The sequence below is a fragment of the Cyclopterus lumpus genome, chromosome 13 (genome assembly GCF_009769545.1).
Source record: "Cyclopterus lumpus isolate fCycLum1 chromosome 13, fCycLum1.pri, whole genome shotgun sequence".
Taxonomy (NCBI): Eukaryota; Metazoa; Chordata; class Actinopteri; order Perciformes; family Cyclopteridae; genus Cyclopterus; species Cyclopterus lumpus.
Window position 1 is genome coordinate 7,202,860 of NC_046978.1, and position 21,264 is coordinate 7,224,123.

At 40.0% G+C, this 21,264-nt stretch overlaps 1 protein-coding gene across 1 annotated transcript in view; it reads right to left on the reverse strand.

The window, feature by feature from the left end:
* Positions 1 to 15,917, reverse strand: part of cadm1b (cell adhesion molecule 1b) — a 118,648-nt gene extending 102,731 nt beyond the window's left edge. Inside the window, exon 1 of the mRNA XM_034548581.1 lies at positions 15,830 to 15,917. Coding sequence (XP_034404472.1) covers positions 15,830 to 15,905 — 76 coding nt within the window. The 5' untranslated portion in view covers positions 15,906 to 15,917. The remainder of the gene's footprint in view (positions 1 to 15,829) is intronic.
* Positions 15,918 to 21,264: the final 5,347 nt, after the last annotated feature.

Consider the following 21,264-nt stretch of genomic DNA (forward strand, 5'->3'; position numbering starts at 1 on the left):
CCAGGCCGTTCTGACAAGAATAAGGGTAAACCAAGTAGGCCTTTTGCATATCTTGTCTGACTGATATGTCATTGTGACGGTTTAATACTCCATAATTATGTCATTGTGAGGGCCTGATGGCTGAGCTGGTTTGGGTTGGCAATATACGGGGGCGGAGTGAAGAGTGCGATGTGTTCTCGCAAATTGCGTCAGCGTTGATGACATAAGAGGTGATGAATATTCAGAGGTGACCTACTCAACACAAGGAGCGATGGCCAGTGACAAAAACAAACATGCGCTTGGTTTGTCCGCTTGTGTGTCGGGGGAATTATTAAAGATAACTATGCGTAATCGTTGGACGAAGCATGTCACCTATCCCACAAATAGTATGTTTACTATGAATATCTAATTTCAAACTTTAGACATTGCATGTGCACGAGGTGACAACATTTTCCTAATAATGTCACACACACTTAGATTATATTTCAGCTGGCAGTTGCTTCCCCGAGGGCCCTGCCAACTGTCATTCAACACTTCGGCAGCCATGGGCTCAATGTGTCATCCAAGGAACCATGAAAGTTCCCTTTGCTCTCTTTTTATCTACCTGTGCAGCTAATCAGCAACTTAAAGAGACAACAAGTATCTCTTTATTCTGCAGGAGTGATGTTTAATGTGTACAATGGACTAAAATACATGTGTCAAAAGAAAGCTGTTTTTGTTTGATAACTTTCCCTTTTTCCCCATTAAAGGAAGAGTTCTGCATTTCAAAAAGCATTTGCTGAGTTCGATTAGAAAATAGGCTCAATATCAGCCTCATATATGTCCATGAAACAATTAAAGACAGTTAGCTTAAATTAACTAAAAGACAGCTGGTTAAAAAAAGTCCACCTCCCAGCTGCTCGTTTATTAACACAATATCGCTTGTCTGTTTAATCTGTACAAAACGGGTAGTGTGAAAACAACAATTTGTGGTTTTAGTGCCAGGAAGACTGTAAGCAGTGAAACAGCTAGCCAGGAACATATTGATGTGACATGTTATTTAAGTCATTTTTCAGTATAACATGTTAATTAGTGAGCTTTAGAGTTGATAATATAAACTATTATACATTGTCATAATGTTATGCTTTTGTCAGGCTACTTCAGTTCAGAATAACACATAGAAGGTGAAATTTGTGTCTCGGAATGTCTGCTTCTCGAGAATAGATAGCGCCTTATCACAACACACCCATATGTCATCGAATAGTCTAATTAAAAGGTGGACTAGCCTTGCAGGGCTCAGTCCTATGAAGAGCGAGGAGGAGATGGAATTATCCTCCTCCTTGATAGTTCAGCACCAATTAGAAATTGGGATGATGCATACGAACCTGTGACGAAATCTGTGTATGTAAAGGCCAAACTTCCGGTTCTAGGGCAGAGTTGTTGTGACTCCCTTGGCATTGCAATATCAGCACTTTACTTTGCTTGTGATCAGAGAAATAAATCTACGAGAACAAGAGGAGTTGTCGACTGAATTCTTCCAAAGGCTCTTACCAAGCAGACAATATTGATCCACGCTAGCAGAGTGCTGGGCAGAGCCGGGTTAGATGTTTCCTTCATGTTTTAGCATACAGAAAAGAGAGTGGCATCAATCTTCTGATCAAACTCTCAACAAGAAACCAAAATAGGGTAGTGTTTTTCTCTTATCCTATAACCAATTAGTGAACAGGACATGACAGAATGCGGAATAAACGTTTAAATGATGATTTTGTGTGCTTGATTTAGTCCAGTTGGACTTCCTGTGAGGACGCCTGCTGATAATGAAAGCACAAGGTCGTAAATGGTGAAAATTAGTACAAATAAAATGAAAGTAAATATTGGTAATTGCTTCAAATAATTAAGGAATTGCTTCTTTTTTTTATAAATGAAAATATATATTTTGATCTATAAAGCACATCAGAAGTGTGACTGATAATAAGCGCACAGCTTTGACCTTAACTGAGGCTCAGTCAATTTCATCTTAATTCATTTTCTACACATGAGTCCCTTACCACACATTCCAACCTTGAGATTGGACAAAGGGGAGAAAGCTGCTTCGCAGCTCCCCCATACACCGATGTAGTGGAGAGCTGAGATCCGTGTAAATGAAGCTGAGCTGCAACCTTGACTGAAGTCACTGGAAAGACAGCTATTGAACCGCATCGTCTTTGTTCTCTTCAATATTCATCACATTTTATCACCGCAACAAATGAAGGTGGACACAAGTACAGTTTTTACACTTTGCGGTACAACTAGGGAATTTAAACCACCTCTCTATTTGAATAAAGATTCATATACATGCAATATGAAAGCATTTATCAACTCATGACAATAATGTAGCCAGCTTTACCTGTATGTCCAGATTTGTGCATCTTCGACAATGAATAGAAGTGGTTAACTTAACTGTGTTGCAGATATTTTATACCTATATATTATTATTGATTTGAAAAGTTCCTTTCACTGCAAGATATCTTGAACAACACAACCACAACAACAATCAAAAAGATGTAAGTTAAGGGAAACAAATCAATATAAGCAAAGAGAAAAACTTCCAGTTTTGAGAAAGAGACAACTTGCAAAAAACATTAACTGGAGGTGAAATATCGGTGTTTGTGAATCCCAAAGGTGACAAAATGTGATAACTGTCGATAGACACAACATCTTTGTTGCAAGCCATTTCTGCCTTTCACTTCAAATGTGAAAGGACTTAATGATTTGAGACGACTCAGAAAAAGCAGAAATGTCCTGTTTGAAGCAATAAAACAGAGGAAATGCTCTCAGGCCAGATGTGGCAAGAAATGAGGGTGTAAATACTACATCATTAGGACTTTCCTTTCATTTCCTTGGTAAAAATGACACACTCAAAACCAAATCCATCACAATATTCACTTCTTTATCAAATGCATACCAGTCATTCAACTCTGCACACCTTGTAATGAACTAAATCCTCTTTTATGAACTTTAAAAAATATATATACCGTATTCTGTTGCTACAAACACACAGCAGAAAAGAGAAAGACAAGGTCAGAATGAGAGAAAAGACGTCCATGCCATATGTATACCAATCGATTTGTAGTTGCTTTCTGATGATTCAAATAATTCCAGCCCCTCTCTTCAAATGGAACATTTTGATGGATTATGCGGTGTCAACCTTCGCCACACTGAATTTATTTGAATAAATGTAGATTTGAGATTTACTGAAAGATGAGGCCAACGTGTCAAAGTGATACACAGCTGCATGCAGATGCTCTGTACTTTGAAGCCGTAGCATTGGAATTTTCAAATTTACATGCAGCAAGTATAAATAGTTGTTACGTGTTAATTCTCGCTATCCCGGTGGCTGTCACACCACATATTGCGTTTTGTCATATTGCACTGGCATGCGGTAATGATGATAATAGTCATTTGTCTGAGATCTACTGTATGAACAGATTTTATGGCAGACAAAGTTTTCATTTGCCATCATATCATTAGAAAAAGAAAAAAAAAGCTTTGAATGTGCGGAGGTTAAGTTAAATTGGCCTGAACGCACAATATAAAAAGGCAGATGGAATAAAACAGCAATTTGTGTACACAGAGAGAAACAGTCAGCGCAGACCTTAGAAGATGTGACATTTGGGTACAAGTGACAAAAATGTAAATCATGTAAAACAACCCTATTACAAATGTATGCCATTTGACAGCCCTTAAGTCTACTGATATTTGAAGCAGAATAATCCACGTTGTGCAGGTCCAGCCTATTTATTCATGCACAGATCAGGTTCTCTCAGGCTTGGGAAATCAGCTTTTGCCTCAACACCGCCTTTGTCACAGGCACACTTTCATGCCCTCACTAACTACACTATCTCCCTGCCTGTTCAAGCAAAACTTTATGCTAAGTAAATCATTTACATCTCCCAAGCAGCCTATCTACATTTTCCAATAAAACCCTAAATTGATGGATGTCATCTTAGTGCTCACAGGCAATAACTCCTGCTGCTTCGAAATAACAATATGTTTTGGTTTTATGAGGTCTAGACATGCTATTCTTTTTAATGACATCCCTAGGCCAGTGCTGTGTACATTTATTGATATCTGTTTTTAGACGAGAGCAGCTCTGTCTTCCTCAGAGGTTTCCTATACAAGAGCTACGTTTGACTTGTGCTGACAGCACAACACCTTAATTTGGTGAGTTAGGACTGTGAAACATATTCTGCTCATATATTTCTCTGAGATGCCTTTTTCTGAGATTAAAGACATTTCTACTCTATTTGGGAATTCATAAAAGACTAACGTGAACCACTTTACTTCATTGTTTTATTCCTTTTATTGAAGGTGGCAAGTTACATCCGTGTGTTTATATATCCTTCAAAACTTCAACAGGCATACACATGAGGCGAATAAATTGTATTCAGTGAATGCTAATAAAAACACAAAAACATAAAATCTAAGTGTAAATATATTTCAATCTAATCAGCCACGCCACAGTTTAAACTGGGTACCACTATGTTGGAGTTTACGCACCATAATGCTCTTAAATGCCCTGAAGACAAATTATCCCAATCAGCTTCTTGCTAGTTAGAACACTTCTGGTTATTTCACAAGAGCGATTTATATATTTGGGCAGGGTTCAGTTAGAAAAAGGTGATAATGGGCTAATCGGGATTTAGCAACATTTGAATCCAAAACTGATGATTGCAGGCCTATGGTCCAGGAAACAGGGTAGAATTACAGACAGCAGCTATTATCATACATTATCAGTGAGAGTGTTAGAAGCTATAAACAATCAGGGCCAATCACATTATCTCTCTTAAAAGCAAAGCTCTCTCCAGCATGACGTACAGTTTGGTAATAGCTATTCGCAGGAGTTTCTCCCGAGAGGAAACTTGCCCAGGAAGTGGAGGCGTTGCATTTGACAGGCAGGAGGTCACTGAGCCGTGATGCACACATTAACCAGATTTGCAGTTTTAAATAACATTGCACACATTCAATAATAATTAACACAAAATGTTGTCCATTTCTTCGCATTTTCTCTTTACATTTTTTACTTAAAACCTTATTCAGGACCATCTTGTTAGATTTGGTTGAATCTACGTAAGTTAGTGCAGCCAAACTGGGAATGTTTATGGATGCATAAACTGACAATTCCAGTAATTATCCTGTTTATAACTCACGATAATTATCCTGTTTATGATCTGCTGCGCCTCAAGGAAATATGAGTGCAAAGTTGTGCTTTGCGCTCGTGTGAAAAAAGTAAACAGCGGTAAGATTCATGCTGATACTCTACTTCCATTAAATGGACTGACAGCTCTCAAAAGAGAAGGAGCTCTTTTTATGTGAACACTGAAGCTTAAAAAATAAAATAAAATCCATGCCACGACACGGACAGAGCAAGTTTTAGTCTAGTGCACAAAGGTCAATTGCTGTGCTGCTGTGTCATTTCACTAGTTCCTGTGTATAAAGCTCCCTCGCCCCAAACGGCATCATTATTGTGCCGCAACATCAAGGCACATTAAAAGAAGTGAAACTGTAGCTCTGTGCTAACGAGTGCCGGCATGTGTTCTGCCTCGGAGAATAGCAGCAAACCAATCGAAATAGTTTCAGGGAGCAGACTTTACAATGACCAATTAAATTTATGAGAGCATCATGGACTGTCAAAGCTAAATGAGACCTGATTGCAGAAAAGTGCCTCTATGTGAGGAATGAACTTTGGTTGTTCCTTCAGCTTGCGTGCACACTAAAGAATGGATCGTCCATAAAGACAAAGGTCCTTCTTGCACAACAGCTGTCACTACACCTGCTCCAAGTGTACCCGAGTGTCAGGAGGTGCCCCTTGGTTATTCTGTCGGCTCTTATTTACTGTAAATAGTACAGTTTGTCATGAAATGCTTCTGTAGCGTCTGTATCATATACAAATATGTAAATTAAAAAGAGTGCATATATATATATATGTGTGTACAGAAACGCATGGTAAACAGCAAGTACTAAAATCCTTAAACGATCTAGCAGTTAAGGAAAAAGGGGATTTCTTCTGTTTTACCGTGTATGAGGAACAGTAACTAGCATTTAAGGGGATCTTTTGGCAGAAATGGAATATAATAATGATATATCCACCTAAAAACCACAATCTCTGTTTTGTTAAGTTAGAATGATGCATTTATACCTACAAATGGAGCAGATCTTTTTCACCGAGCCGGCCGCCATGTTCCTATGTGTCGACAGTAAACCTACAAACCAAACACCTTTAGTTGAGGCCATTCACGTTTTCAGGTTTTTGCATCAGACAACTTAGTTCTCATACACACTGGGCAAACTGGAGACGTTTCAGTTGGTTCTAATTTGCAACCTTATCCTAAAGCCTACACACTGCACCATGTAGATGTTGTTGAGTTCATAAAAAAGGAAGATCATTTTTCACCATTTAAAATGTTCTTGTGTCAATGGATGTGGCCTCTCACAAAAAAAAAACATCAAACTTCCGAGCAAATTCACAAAGCAGCATCAAAAATAGTACACTTTTGAGTATATTTATACATGCAAATATAACTCTGTTTTTCTTCTTTTTTTTCCTGACGCTGGTGGAACAAAGAATAAGGGTCAGATGAAAGAATTAACTTTGAGTGGAAATCTGACAAGCGGAATCGGCTTATCTTGACAAATGAATAGCATTAATGAAGGTCTGCCACATCCATCTATATGAAGTAGGCTACTATAAGTTGTACAAGACTTTTAGAAAGAAAGTTATAAAGTGCTGCAAAGACAAATAACCAAGAGTAAACAAACATCAGCACAAACATAACATTGCACTGTTGACTCCAAAGCTCATTAAGGGAGACTCAACACCCCTGTTAGACTCCATTGGAAAAACAGGAGAACAAATAAAATATATATCAATTCAAGCAAAGCGGGAGCAAAAAACAAACATATATATAAGATATTAGTTAAATTAATACACCGTGGTTTAAGTGAAAATACAAAGTTTGGAATTCATTTTCCTTAAATGTTTTGAGCCTTTGGTTGCAGCTGTTTGAATCACTTAGAGCATCATATCACATAAACATACCATATGCCTCTTTATGTAAAAACTAAGCAGTACCTACAGCTGTCAAATAAATGTGTTGGAGTAAACAGTTCAACATTTCCCATCTGAAATGCAGCAGAGTAGAAGTGTAAAGTGGCAGACAATGGAAGTACTCAAGTACACGCATGTCATAATTGTACTTAAGTACATAACTTGTGTAAATGTACTATAAATGTGTCCAGAAACCACACTGCTCTCCTGGTTGCTCCTCCTACAACAGGACCACAGGAGGACCGACTCACTTACTGCATGTTGCTGCTGGTTACTGGTGTGTATCCCCTTTTCTTACAGTATGTGTCAGCTGCCTCTTTGCAGTGCACTACAGGCCTAAGGACACACAAGACCGTTGGGATCTGCCTACGGAGAGACAACTGCAGAGCTGTGACTTGTTTGGCTACCTGTTGAAACAATGTCTGAGTGTGTGGATGCAACATTGGAGCTGCTACAGTGTCAAGGATTTGAAGGGCCTCGTTATTAAAACACGGACTTCAATGGAATGAATCAAATGTTAAAATTGTACCAAAGACACACACTTCTACAGTATGTTTTACATGAGGATATATGGAATAAGTGGATGTTTCTCAAATCAAAACTACATACTATTTTAAAGCTTTGTGTCGTGTTCTCACTGGAAAAGTGTATTTAAAACAGTTACTATCCGTATTGAAAAGAAGAAAAAAACATTTGATTTTTGAGGGTGAGGGACTCGATTCTCCCATTATGTAATTCTCAAAGGATAATAACATTTTATATAAAACCTTGTATTACAGTTAGCAGTAGTGTGGAATTGGGATAAAACAATAGTTGTATATCTCCAATATGCTGGCAATCATACACACAGCCGCCAACAAAAGCCAAAATGTGTCAGCTTCGATTGCAACATCAGGTGAAGACGCACACATAGAGACGGCGTGTGTCTGTGTGCTGTGAAGGTGCCTTTTATCAATAAGAGTTAAATCGCAATGTTCAGTTATGCTAAGCATGAGACACGGATTTGATCTAGAGATAGAGGAGCTGCTGTGCAGCGAGTTCAACATCTGAACTGCCAGTTGATCATTTGGCAGCTTTACGTTCCTTGTTAGCTACAGACAGACTGCTATTCTGGAGGCAGTGGATCAAGCCCATATTTCCTTTCAAATACATTTACCTGTCATCTCAGATGTAAACAATGTGACTTTGAGTTTCCCTCTTCCATTAGCTCTATTGCCTCCCATGTCTCTTCGCAGTGCAATGACTCAAGGATGAGAAATAATCGATAGGCCTCTGGTTTGGGCGAATGAGTCTTGCACAGTCTTGATCAGCCTGACAATGATAGATTATGGTGCTGTATCGGAGAGTAATTAAGATGGGTCTATCGTCACGCTGATAACTCAAGAGCATGATGCCCCCGAGGCATGCAGCACCAACCTGTCAGAAAAAACAGCTCTCATCTTTGTAAACATCAGCATCAAAACATTCGTATGATGCACTTTGAGAAGAAATTCTCAAAGTCCTGCAATTTTTCTAAAACCATACTGAATTACAGAAACCATTCAACGGTTTGTTTTGTAGAAATACATATTTGGGGAAATACATTCATTTGCTTTTGTGACTGAGTTAGTGCAGACGATTGATGACCAACCTCATGTCTTAACACTAAATATTAACCTTTAGCCAGCAGCTGGATATTTTAGCTCAGAACAAAGACTCGCCTGACTCAGTTCAGAATGAACTAAATCTGCCTCCCTGCACCTTTGGATGCTCTCATATTAAAATTGATTTTAGTGTGGATGAAACAAACGACACTTAGCGTGTTAATCAGTGACGCCAGTAGATACAAAGCCAGGCTAGCTGTTTCCAGTCTTCTAAGCTAACCTAACCAGCTCCAGTTACATATTTAGAGAACAGAAATGATGATATTCATGTTCTCATCTCACTCACAGTAAGAAAGCCCACAAACATCATAAGTGGTAGTGCAGAAATGATTAGAATCGATTCGTCAAACAATAAGCACTCTCTGGTTACAGCTTCTGAGGATTTGCTGATTTTTGTGTTTTAAATCTCTTTAGGTTGTCTCATATTTTGTTTTGGACTGTCCAGTTGGACATTTTTGTGACATTTAAGTATTCAAACTGATGAAAGAGTTAATTGAAAAAGTAGCATTTAATCAAAAAAGAGTAGTTTAAGTCAGGTAGAATGTATTTCTTTTGTAATAATTTGTAGTATATTAAATATTGTTTCTTTAAGACTTGTTTGTTCTTTCCAGCTGGCATCCCTTAGTGTATTGTACAAATAGATTAGAGGAACATTAGGGTGCAACAAAGGCACTGCTGAAAAGAAACAAAGAAAGTTGGAAGGGCCGGGCTATTGTCCCTAAGTCTAGCTACATCCTGCTGTGTCAGGGAATAATATTTCATTCAGTCTGCATAAATGAATTTGGAAACGACACTTCAACATGCACGGGAGGGGCTGATTCTAGGGGATGCTGTTCAGAAAGAAAGGTACCTGTCCCAGTATCTCACATAAGCATTTTATTTTTGTACATTTAAACTCCAATCTCAGAGTAAAGCATGGCATCAGCAGCGCATTGTTTTAATGCGAGTTTCCTTGATGAGTGTTCTGTTGGCACTGACTTGTACACATGGTGCTTTTGACGTTGCATTACTTCCACCTGCTTGCCGCTGCTTACAGAGGACTCTGGGTACACAGTGGTTATTTATCAGGCTCAGATCTGCCCAGAGGAGACAGAAAGGTGCTGCCCCTCTGCTGTTGTCTGGGAGTCACGGTGCAGCCGCTGAGCTCTGCCAGATAGAGAAAAGCTCTTGCCTTCAGGTTTCGACAAAAGTGAACGGCCGACCATCAATCCACAGTGGACATCGTAGATGGGACGGGACGGGTCCAAAGGCGATGGGGGCCGACTAACTCCCAAACTCATTCTCTATAAATGTCCATGTTTCATTCCAATTTAAGCAGTGGATTAGTGGGAGCTCAATAATGGAATTTATTGATTAGATTCATTCTTCTCTCTCAGAAAGAGTCCTTTCTCCTCCACAATGATCACCAGTTATTTAGTCTTAATGCTGTGACTTCTTCTGGTCTGAGACTCATCCACTCTCGGGGCTCTCTTTTTTGTTGAATCTCTCTTGCTCTGATGAAATATATGTGTGATAATCAGATCATTGGCGTCTCAGATATCATATGACACATTGTTGAGTAAACAAGTTATGCAAGGCGCCCCTTTGGGGAATAATATTTCTTTATAATTCTGACAAAATGCTACAAGTGACCGAATGTTGCAGGGCAGTGCACAATGAGATCCTGATAATCTGATCAGTGACAAGGGTTAGGGTACACACAGTGCCTTCCTTAGGTAAACCAGGGTTTGTCTGAAAAGGGCAAAACAATAACATACTTTAGTTAAGCAGTGTACACAGATAATGTATACCAAGCTATTAAAAAAAGAGAAGATGTTCTTATTAACATCAAATATCATGCTGATGTTTTGCTGCAATGTTTACCACATTCACCACATTATTTTATCTTGTTAGCGTGCTAATATTTGATCTTTAGCACTTAACTAAAGTACAGCTGAGGTTGATGGGAATGGGACTCATCTTTTGATATATATACATTTTTGGTCAGAAACCAAAGTAGTTTGACCTGATAATGGCGCTACATGGAAAATTGAGATATCATCAAAGTTATTTCAGTTCATCCTGATGGGACCGATAACATGCGGACCAAATTTCCCTGCAATCCATCCAATAGTTGTTGACACATGTCACTAAAGACCAAACATTATGACTGCATGGTGGCGCTAGAGGAGGTGTCAAAGAAGAGTCATGAGAGTTTATCCTATTTGCACTTTTTAGAAGTGTCTCAGTTAAATCATAAAAGGACAAAGAGTCAATCAAGCACTGACTGTATTTAGTAAATTCAGCATTTAACCGCAGATGGATTCACCATGCAGTCCCTGAACAACTGTATCTCAAAAATTATTTTGCGATACAGCACACTTTAGTTAAAGAGTTTTCGGGAAGGTTTAAAGGTACCAAGGTTTGAATCTCATCCAGCCTTTGTAGAAACTCAATTACTGGCATCTGCCGTGAGACAGATAAATGGTCAGATCCCTTCCAGCTATTTTTATGTATCGTCATATTACTGAACTGGATTCTTATTTGTTACACATTTTATTTGAATTGCAGTGCAGGGTTATGGTGGATACCTACCCAAAGAATATACTGTGCTTTGACTGCTTACTGGTGGCTTGTAATTGCTCCATCACCCATACTAATATGCACTCTGGGACCCTTTCAAAACAAAAACATTGCATTTCCTTTTTTTTTTACATTGTGGATCTGATTGTCACCGTCTGAGCATCACAGCCAATAGAATGAGGTTTCTCAGAACCAGGGAACAGAGAAAACAATGTCATATTCATAAGCGGAGACATCAGCTCTCCTCCTCATTACCACAGCACAGTCATGAATGGAAGCTTCTGTCCCCACAATCATGAAAGGATCTGTCATCTGTCTGTTTCTCCTAATTGACTGTTTACAACATTTCAACACACACACACACACAGAGACAGACAGACAGACACACAAAGTGTTCATCGTCCTCAGTTTGTCATTCAGTTTGACACCGCACTACAAATTCCTTGGATAGAAATGTCCCAAGTTTCTACTTCCTACATGACTCAAAGTGATAGCATGTCTACAGCACCACTCTTGCGACCTTGACAGAACAACCTCATACAGTATTTACTTGAAGGTCCCACTATTAAGCAAGTGAACAAAAACCCTCGTACTCTACACCCAAGGTGACGCTTTTGAGATTGGAGTCTTTCAGATACTGAAAAGAATCAAAGATAGAACGATCTTGTTATTTTTTCTATCCTCTAACATGGACTTCTATAACCAACTTGTTTCTGTATAAACTGACTAACTTGCTTTAACCTCTGACTTGGAAGAACAAATACTAAAGTGAAATATGCCTATTCACTTGGAGCTGCAAGGACCCTCTGCCCCCAAAACCATTTATAAAAAAGCATTCTCAAACGAGAGCGTGAAGTTCAATCGTGGACGTACATTCCCACTCTTGCCATGCTCAGGCAGGGTGGTAATTGATTAAAAACACTCCATTTACAGATGAGAACTTCCCACATACACAGTTGCTACATTCAAAGCAGATACAGCAAGAAAACATCCTGAAGGTGTGATGTACTTTAGCCAACGTGACTTACTTTGTTACATAATATTCTATACATTTCTAACATACATTAGCTGCCACTCTTTCCAACAGTAAGATTAGCTGCCACTGCATAAAGTAGTGCCATGCATTATCTAGCTATTAGAGTGAAGCGTATTAAGCAGAGTTTAATGCAAATTTAATGAGCAATAAATTCAATTTCTTTAAATAGAAGAGTTTATTATTGTTACAAATGATGTACTGTGGTGATCTCGAACGTACCGGCGATGAAATACTTCACAAGAGGGCACATATCAATGGGCCATTAAGAGCGGCTTTAAATTTATCTTGAAACATGGCACTGTACTGTAAGTGCTATTTCATACAGATAGTGGGGAGAAGGCCACTTCGGTTTGCTCCAGAGATAGCACTAAGGTTCTGAGTATAGTAGCGGGTATTACTTGGTTAATTGATTAGTCTTTCCACAGAAACGTTCTCTGGTTTCAGCCTCTTTATTTGTGAAGATCTGCTGTTCTTCTTTATCTTATGTGAGTTTAGACAAAACAGGCCATCTGATGGTGTCACCTCGGCTTTGGGAAGTTTTTCTAAGTATTATGTTTTTACATTCTATAGATTCAATGATCAATTCATGAATCACAAGTAACCCGCAGATTTATCCAAAACGAAAATAATCACTAGTTACAGTCCTCGCCAGTTGTAGAATATACTGTCAGTATACATTTACTCAAGTGCTGTATATAAGTCCACTACTGATGTACTTGCTCTTGAATATATCTGTTTTGTTTTGCGTTATACTTTTACTTCATTACATTTGAGAGGCAAATATCTGGTGTGTATTTACTTTATTACATTAATTGACGACTGCAGTTACATTGCAAAATAAGATTTTAAACACAAAACAAATGAATGGCCTAATAACAGAATGTTGCATTCTGATGCATTTAATTGAATTTAATTTAGCCTAAACTGGAACAACTATAACATTAAATTGCTGCTTACACATACTGTTAAGGCATTAGTAAAAAATAATGCTACAACACTCAGAGGGGAAATGTTTTTTTTGAGTAACATTTTTTATGAAGACTTATATTATTGAACACTGCTGTAATTTTGCTTACTTAAGTCAAGGATCTGAACACGTGTACTATCACCTGCCCTAAATTGTCTTATATTCAGCACTCAATAGAAGTATGAATACATAGGAGTAAATGTTCTCTCGGTGGGCCCCACAGACTGGGTAGGCCCCACTACGTACCGCTGACCAGTACATGTGAAAAACACAGGGAGATCAACACTATGGCTCGTATCATATACTGGGGAAATAAAGACAAACCAATCCACCAGAACACACTCGCTGTAAGCAAACACAAACTGAGGCCAGAGCAGCACACAGCCCATTTCAGCTGTGTCCCTTGCAAAGCCCCCCATAAGCAGCAAGAGACGGACATCTTCAATCACTCACCCTGTCACGTGCCAACTGGCAAACCAAGAGCACCGTAACAACTGTGTGTTTCCTTTTGTTTCTCTGAGATCTCGTCTTTCAGGGGCGCATTGAGGCTTCATGACATCTCGCATTGATCCACTTCACCATCACTCAGCTCTGACGAATGACTTCTTGAAGCTGGCAATAAGTGGGATTATGCAACCTTTTGAAATGAGTCCATCTGATATGCTACAGCAGGTCGCGCCACAGGAGACGCAGGGAGAGAAAATACTGCTAAACAGATTATTTGTTAAAATGCTGAGTGTCCGCATTTCATAAGAGGGAGCCCAGCCTCATTCCCTGTGTATAAACTATGAGCAACTTTCTCTTGTGACGCTCAGGGTCATATATGTCTTTAACTCACTCCATTTCCTTGCTATCTTCATAACAAACTGAACACCTATTGTGACGAGCAGTATCCAGTTTGTGGTGCTGTTCTCCTCTTACCAGATAATTACAGACAAAGTTAAAATCCATTTATTGTGGATTACGAACAAAGAAAAATTGTTCGGCTGTCAAAAGGTAGACTGCCTGCACTTCATAAAGCAAGCGCTCGGGCCTTTTTCTCTGCTTCCAGCAGCTTGAACAAACACAATCAAACAAATGAAATGCCTGATGTCAGATCAGACTTTCTCTGGCTTGCATGAGGACTACCTGAACTAAGAGTGAGGCTGCATCAGTTTCCTGCTGCTGCAAGCCTCGGTGTATTGAGTTCGAGGTTATTGTGCATTCGTGATGCATTATTATGTTTGACTGAGAGGTTAATTAACTTAATATGACATGGAGATGCTAGACAATGCTTTAAATGCCATTCAACACAGACCATAACACATTCACCAACTGTGAAAAAAAAAGCATTGCACTGAGCTGTGAAATAAAATACCACTGTAAAAAATAATAATTGTCCTTTAACTAGTAGCCTAACCTCTATTTGGGGGCAGGTTTCTAGTCTCACACTGCACACACATACACACACACACACGCACACGCACACACACACACACGCACACACACACACACACACACACACACACGCAAACACATGCACACACTTTGTTGAGTTTGATGGACGATGCAGATGTCAATGTACGATCACGAGAGCACTATCAGAAATAGAAATGAAAGTATAGCCTTCAAGTGTAAACCCGTCATCGCAACTGTTGCTTTGCCATTTTAACAACTGACAACACAGCAGCATGTCCATCCCACCGCTGGGAGGCATTTAAAGCGGCTGCAAGATGACATTTTAACGGCTTCACATGCGTCAGTATTGTCATACGTTTTCCAGGAACCGCGGTTGGATAACGGGGGGGAACGATCGGACAAGTGGGGCTTCAATGGTTTGCACGGTTAGGCACCTCTGGCTCGCACAGTTCCACCCTGTAAAGGATGGGGAAGCCCCAACAGCGACATGGCAGATGTCCGTCTCCAGGCTCAATGGCAAGAGGAGAAGTGAAGACTGCGCACCGGAACACGCACTGGCATCCGAGGCTGCGGTTGTGCGGCCAGAGGACACTGCGAGACGAGAGCTGCAATGCGTGTTTTTTCTCCAAAGCGCACCTGAAGCGCAGACTTGGGAGATGAGTAGATCGTGGATTAGTTGGGAGTGTGAGGGTTTATGCGGTAGGAATAGAACCGGTTCACGTGCGATGGAGCCGCGTCCCCCCGTGATCGGAGAATCGGCTCTCTAGTTTCAAAATAAAAGAGCCACGTTTCACTCTGCTCGCCTTCAACTTGCCCCGTGGCTCTAAAATACTGTCGGGCCATTTCACTCGATCGCCGCTGCTGATACTTTCTCTCCGCCAAAGCGATTGTGCGGCACTAACGCCACGTTGTGTCCCCTACAGCACAGGACAACACCCGGTACATCCGCGCTCAACATGACGAGATAAGTAGCCCGGCAGTGGGCGAGGAGCAGCGCGCGTGTTGTGGAGTCCACGGTCGCATCGGGGGCGATAGAAAGTGAGGCTGAGATTCGAGGGGAAGCGGGTGCGCATCCAGCGCGCAAACTTCTTCCCCCCCCCCCCCCCCCACCCCAGCCCGGTCCTCCTCTCGCTTTAGCCGCGTGAAGCATCGCAGACACACGCACACAACAAACTTACCTTTCGGAAGAAACGCCGCAGAAATCACGAGAAGAGAGAGAGTAATAGCGAGAGATCCGCTCCCCGTGATCGCCATGTTGGACACCTGCTTGAGACTGGCGGCGCTAAATCACCTAGAGACGGCCATGGGATGGAACTGTAGACACATGAGAGGCGGAGGGAGGGCTCAAGCAGGGAGCCTGCTATCATATTGGGCTGCATTATGTTACATTACATTACATTACATGTCATTTAGCTGACAATAATGTAGGACTATAACAGTGATATCTTAAATGGTGTCAGCGAGTGATGCTGTTGTTATAGATTACCACTAACAGCAAAGTCACACTGCAATTCCCAATGCGAATATTAAAGTAATATTACAGTGATACCATGGGAAGTGTAAAATACAATGGAGCGCGGTGAGGTAACCATAAACTCACCACCGAGAACCACAGACACTTTATAGGAATATTATAGTCATTTTCTTTTATGGTTATAGTCTGTTAGTTCATGTGGCTGAGACCAACATATACTCATGGTTTGATAGCTGAAGTTTCTGTTCATTATACAGTAGGCTAGTCAGGTCAACAGCAGTGTGAGTTTCTGTTTAGTGAGTGTTTTAATCTGTTAGAGGACACTTTAAAAGCTGCAGACAAAGAAAGGATGTCTCTATATAACACTTTTTTGTCGAAGAGCACACACGTATGCTACTTTTTGGCAGCATAATTGAAATAAAACTGCAACATGTTAAGTAAAGATTTATTCAGTGAAGCATAAATAACACAAAAACAACATGTTTGCTAAAACTACAGTAATGTTGGTGCTCTACCTTATTCAAACCGGTTTAACCATAATCCTATAAACAGCGGTCCCCGCAGACCCCAGAGATATACTTGTGCTTAATTCTATCATTCCAATTTTACATGACTTTATCAATCTGTGTGTTCCTCATGACTTCCTATCCTTGTTGCCACCTTGTTTTAGTGCTTTTAAAAAATACCAATATGTATAATATGTATTGGGTCCGGGGGAACGCTAATCAAAAGCAACCAATTCTGCCTATGCAGTTTTAATAGATGGAAATATTGATAGAGTTCACGTTTGCCATGGTGCCTAATTTAAAGTATCCTGCTGTCAGGGGGGCAGGGGCATGTGCTTTGTCCATTTATATTTTACAAGATATGCAAGTTATTATAATAATAGAAAGAATAATTTGATAACATTCATTAAATTATTGATAATGTTTTGAGAAGAAGTTAACATTGATTAGCTATGATGGTTGTTTGTTAATTATTGTTAGCCTTTATTTTCTGAATATGTTGGTGGGATGAGGGTCAATTAAGAGAATGATATCTAAAGTTTAGTAAAACTAATTGTGTTATGCCTACTCAAAGAGCATTTTAAAATCCGACAGCTTGAATAGAAATTAATTAATAACTGCGACAGATTCTCTCCTCCACTCTGTCCGTGTGTGTGCTTTATTACATTTGGTGACGTTTTAACCCTCCCAAACTTATTCTTACCTGAAACAGTACATTTGAAATATCTTATCGGAATCTAAGGGCTACAGTGAACCATGCATGACAACATTGAATCTCATTTCCGTTTTTCATTTTGTCAAAACAGCACAAAGGCTGCTAATTGCACAATCTATTCTCTGAGACTGCGTGTCAGTCCTCATCCCATGGATGAGTGGATAGCATTTAGGGCTTCACTCTAATGCTGCAGCCGTCCCTATCACTACGGATTGAATTCCACACATCAAATTTATTTCAGATGTTATTATCTGTGGCAGCTTGCCAGTTCTGCCTGCCACTCACACAATGTCTCCACAAGGTGTTTCCCCGTCGCAGCTCCGGCCAGGCTGCTTTACTTTCCGACAGCATAGCATTGGTGGGCATCAGTCTGCACCTGGTGGAGATGTGCTCAATAAGTTATATTTCCACATTTTGTATTTTGGTGGGATTTGTCATGATTTGAATTACTGTACGCCTGATGGTTCATCTCAGTTCTTGTGCACTCAGGATATTTCACATTACTCCCAACTTTTGTTTTCACTCTCTGGTGATTCACTCCACTTCTGCATTGCAGCGCCTTTGCTCATGAGAATAGATGGGGTTCTTGGGTCTCTCTGAGAAGAGAAGCCCAGCATCTCCGTCTCCCTGAGTTGGATGAATAATGGATGGGAATGGATCAGATGACTGAAGTGCTTCATTTGAATCCTCTGTGGTAATGGCCAAGCATAGATTCTCTGTATATTTGTGTTTTTGCGTGTGCTCAATCTGCATCATACGAGGAACGGTCATGCAGCTTGCAAACGGTTAAGTAGTTTATTTTGAAGATTTTTCACATGAACTAGTCGCACACTGAAAACTGGTGGTGCCATTTAATAAGGCAGCCATCAGCATTTTCTATTTAAATTAGTGGAGAAAGTGGTAATAAAAGATTTTCACCCATGCCTCTTTCTCAGTTAATGTTTGATTAGAAATGCAATGGTTTTAAATTAAGATTTCTTTCCCCCCTTGGTAGGAAATCAATCAAATTAACGGAAATTGAATTATTTGAGATGGTAATCTATTCAGGCAAACCATTCACCATGAAAATGTTTTCCTTCTGTTGTGAATGGAAGAATAATTGAATCAGACCTTGGTAAGTGGCTAAGCAAGAACAAGGCTTATTGAAACAAAATGTAGATTTTATTAAGCTTTGACCACTTAAGTGAACGGGCAGGGGTATGACAAATTTGAATTACCGTATATGTACATATGATATGTTACATGCAGGATCGGGATACCACAGAGTGCAGAATAATGGACTGTAATCTTGTCCATATATCAGTCAACTTAATTTAGCACAACAGCATTTATAAACTAGAATATTGCTACTGCACATTTCCGTTTCTTTCCACACCCATAGCAAATTATTACAGGAAATGATATTCCAAATATATCACCACAGGTCATCAATTCTTTATGCCTTCCAGGGATGAAACATGTGCACTCAATTGGTTTCCTCCCTATTTTTTTGTTAAACTTATACATTCATGTAGGACCCACTTGTAAATCACATTTATGTATGTTTTCCAGAAATGTAATCCTATATTTGCTTCTGGTAAATGTCAAAGAGAAGTGTATCTTGATGCTTTAAAATACTTTCTCAAGATAATTGAAGGTTGCCATTAAAATCATCGTTTCGTGGTGAATTCAGATCACGTGTTGGCTCAAGATAGTAAATAGACCTGTACAAATACATATGCATCTGTTCCTTTGAAGCAACAGGATTGTCCAAATCTCAATAAATGTATGTAAATGGCATACAGTAATGACATTCATCTTTCTCTGTCTTTTCCCCAACAGACAACGCGTAAATACTTAATTGTTCGACACATGCTTCACATTTTATCAGCCAATGCACGCACAGGCAATACTCAATTGTCTGTGCGTGGGGTTAGGGTTAGGGTTAATAATAAATCACAAGTCACAAGGTACCTTACAGAAGCTTAATGGTAATACATTTAGCAGGATATAGGATATGTCAAGTGTGCCTTTCTCTATATGTGTGAAAGAGAAATATTGTTTCAGTCCTCCAAACTCTGAAAGATCCTCGCTCTTTGCATTCTTTGGCCACTTCAACCCTCTTTGGAGCTTGAAAGGATGATATTGACCCACTTCCACCTTTTATCTCCTTCAAGTGGTCTATCTAGTTCAACATATAGGGCATACTCTCTCTCTGGTGAACCACTCAGCACAGTCAGATGAACAAATACTCCTTCAGAACACTAGTCATCTTCCAATGTTTAGCGCTTTAAAAAGGTAAAAAGGTTAAAAGGTACTCAAATGGACTTTATATATGGTAAAACCAGAAACAATAAAAGCAACAATAACAATACAGGCAAGGCTGAGAGATGACATTATACAGTAAAACAACTAAACAAAAACATATATCACTAGCATCACAGGTTTAAAGCAAATTTAAATTGGTGACTTGTAAGTGCAGTTTTGAAAGTGGCGAGAAAATGGGAGAGCAGATGGGCAGCTGGATTTTGGATGTACTGTAGTTTGTTGATGATTTTGGTGGATGTGCCGTTGCAGTAGTCAAGTCGAGCGGTGTTAAAGGCGTGGATGAGTGTTTCAGCAGCTGAGGTGGAGAAGGAGGGGCGTAGACGGGCAATGTTTTTTTAGATGAAAGGAAGTGCTTTTTGTTGTGGAATCGAAGGAGAGGGTTTTATTCAAAATGATACCGAGGTTACGGATATGTGTGGAAGCAGGAAAAGTTGTGCCATCGATGGGGGGGGGAGTTGTGGTGTGATTTGGGGATTTGTCGCTGTTGAAGAGAAAGTTGGTTGCCTCCAGGTCGGATTTGAATCAGGAGAGGCCTGTGTCAGTGAGATGGAGAGAGGACTCAAGACAGAAGAGGAGGATGGAGTGGTGTCAAAGGCTGCACTGTATTTCTTGTAAGCCCGGGTGTGTACTGTGAAGCCAGTTTTGTTGGAGAGCCACTCTGGCGTTTCCTGGATTTCAGGTGTGAACCAGGGGGCAGTGTGGGTGAAAGAGACAGTTCTGAGTTTGAACTGAGCTGATCAAGGCAGCAGGATATAGTATTATTGAAGAGGTTGACCAGGTCTGTGGGGGAGGGGCTAAAAGAGGGGGAGAGGGTGAAGAGTTTTCCAGTGAGACAGGCTGACATGAGGGCCAGACAGACGTTGTATTACGGAGAGTGGTGGTGCACGTCTGTTTGGGTTCTGGGATGTCCATGTCCATGTCCATGATGAGGTCTCGGTGGTAAGATGGTAAGGTCAGAGCCGGAGAGGTGATGGTGATTCCAGTGGAACAGACCAGGTCCAGGATGTGACCGTGGTTATGGGTGAGGAAGTTGATGTGTTGAAGCATCTCAGCATGTCCAGACATTCTTGGTATTGTTTTATAGAAAGGGTTTCACAGGTATACATAAAAAGAACAAAGGATAGCATACAATCAAGATACACACACATTTCCACAATGTATAAATATTAGTGCTGGGCAAAGATAAACAAATTTAATCGATTAATCGCATGATTTTTCTGTGATTAACATAGCGATTAATCGCATTATGGGCAAAATTCAATAATGAATTAAAAACTAGTGTATTGCAAGTACAGGTACCAGAAGAAACATTTGTCTTTTATCAGAGAACAGCATTACAGTCTCTGTTCAGTGGTTATGGTCCCTGACGTTATGTGGTCTAGCACTAAAGAAAGTACACAGCTGGAATTGACTGTGCAGGGACCTTTAGTCTGTACAGCCTGTGGATTTCCTTTTAGAGAATCTCAGTCAAAGAAAGATAAATATAGAGTGAACAGTTACCAACAGTTGGTTTAAGTGTCTCATAACCTTTCTGCATTGTTCAGAACTTTGTCAAACGCACTTTAATCATATTTCTGTCACCGCTAAGTGTTCTGACTTTATTATAAACGG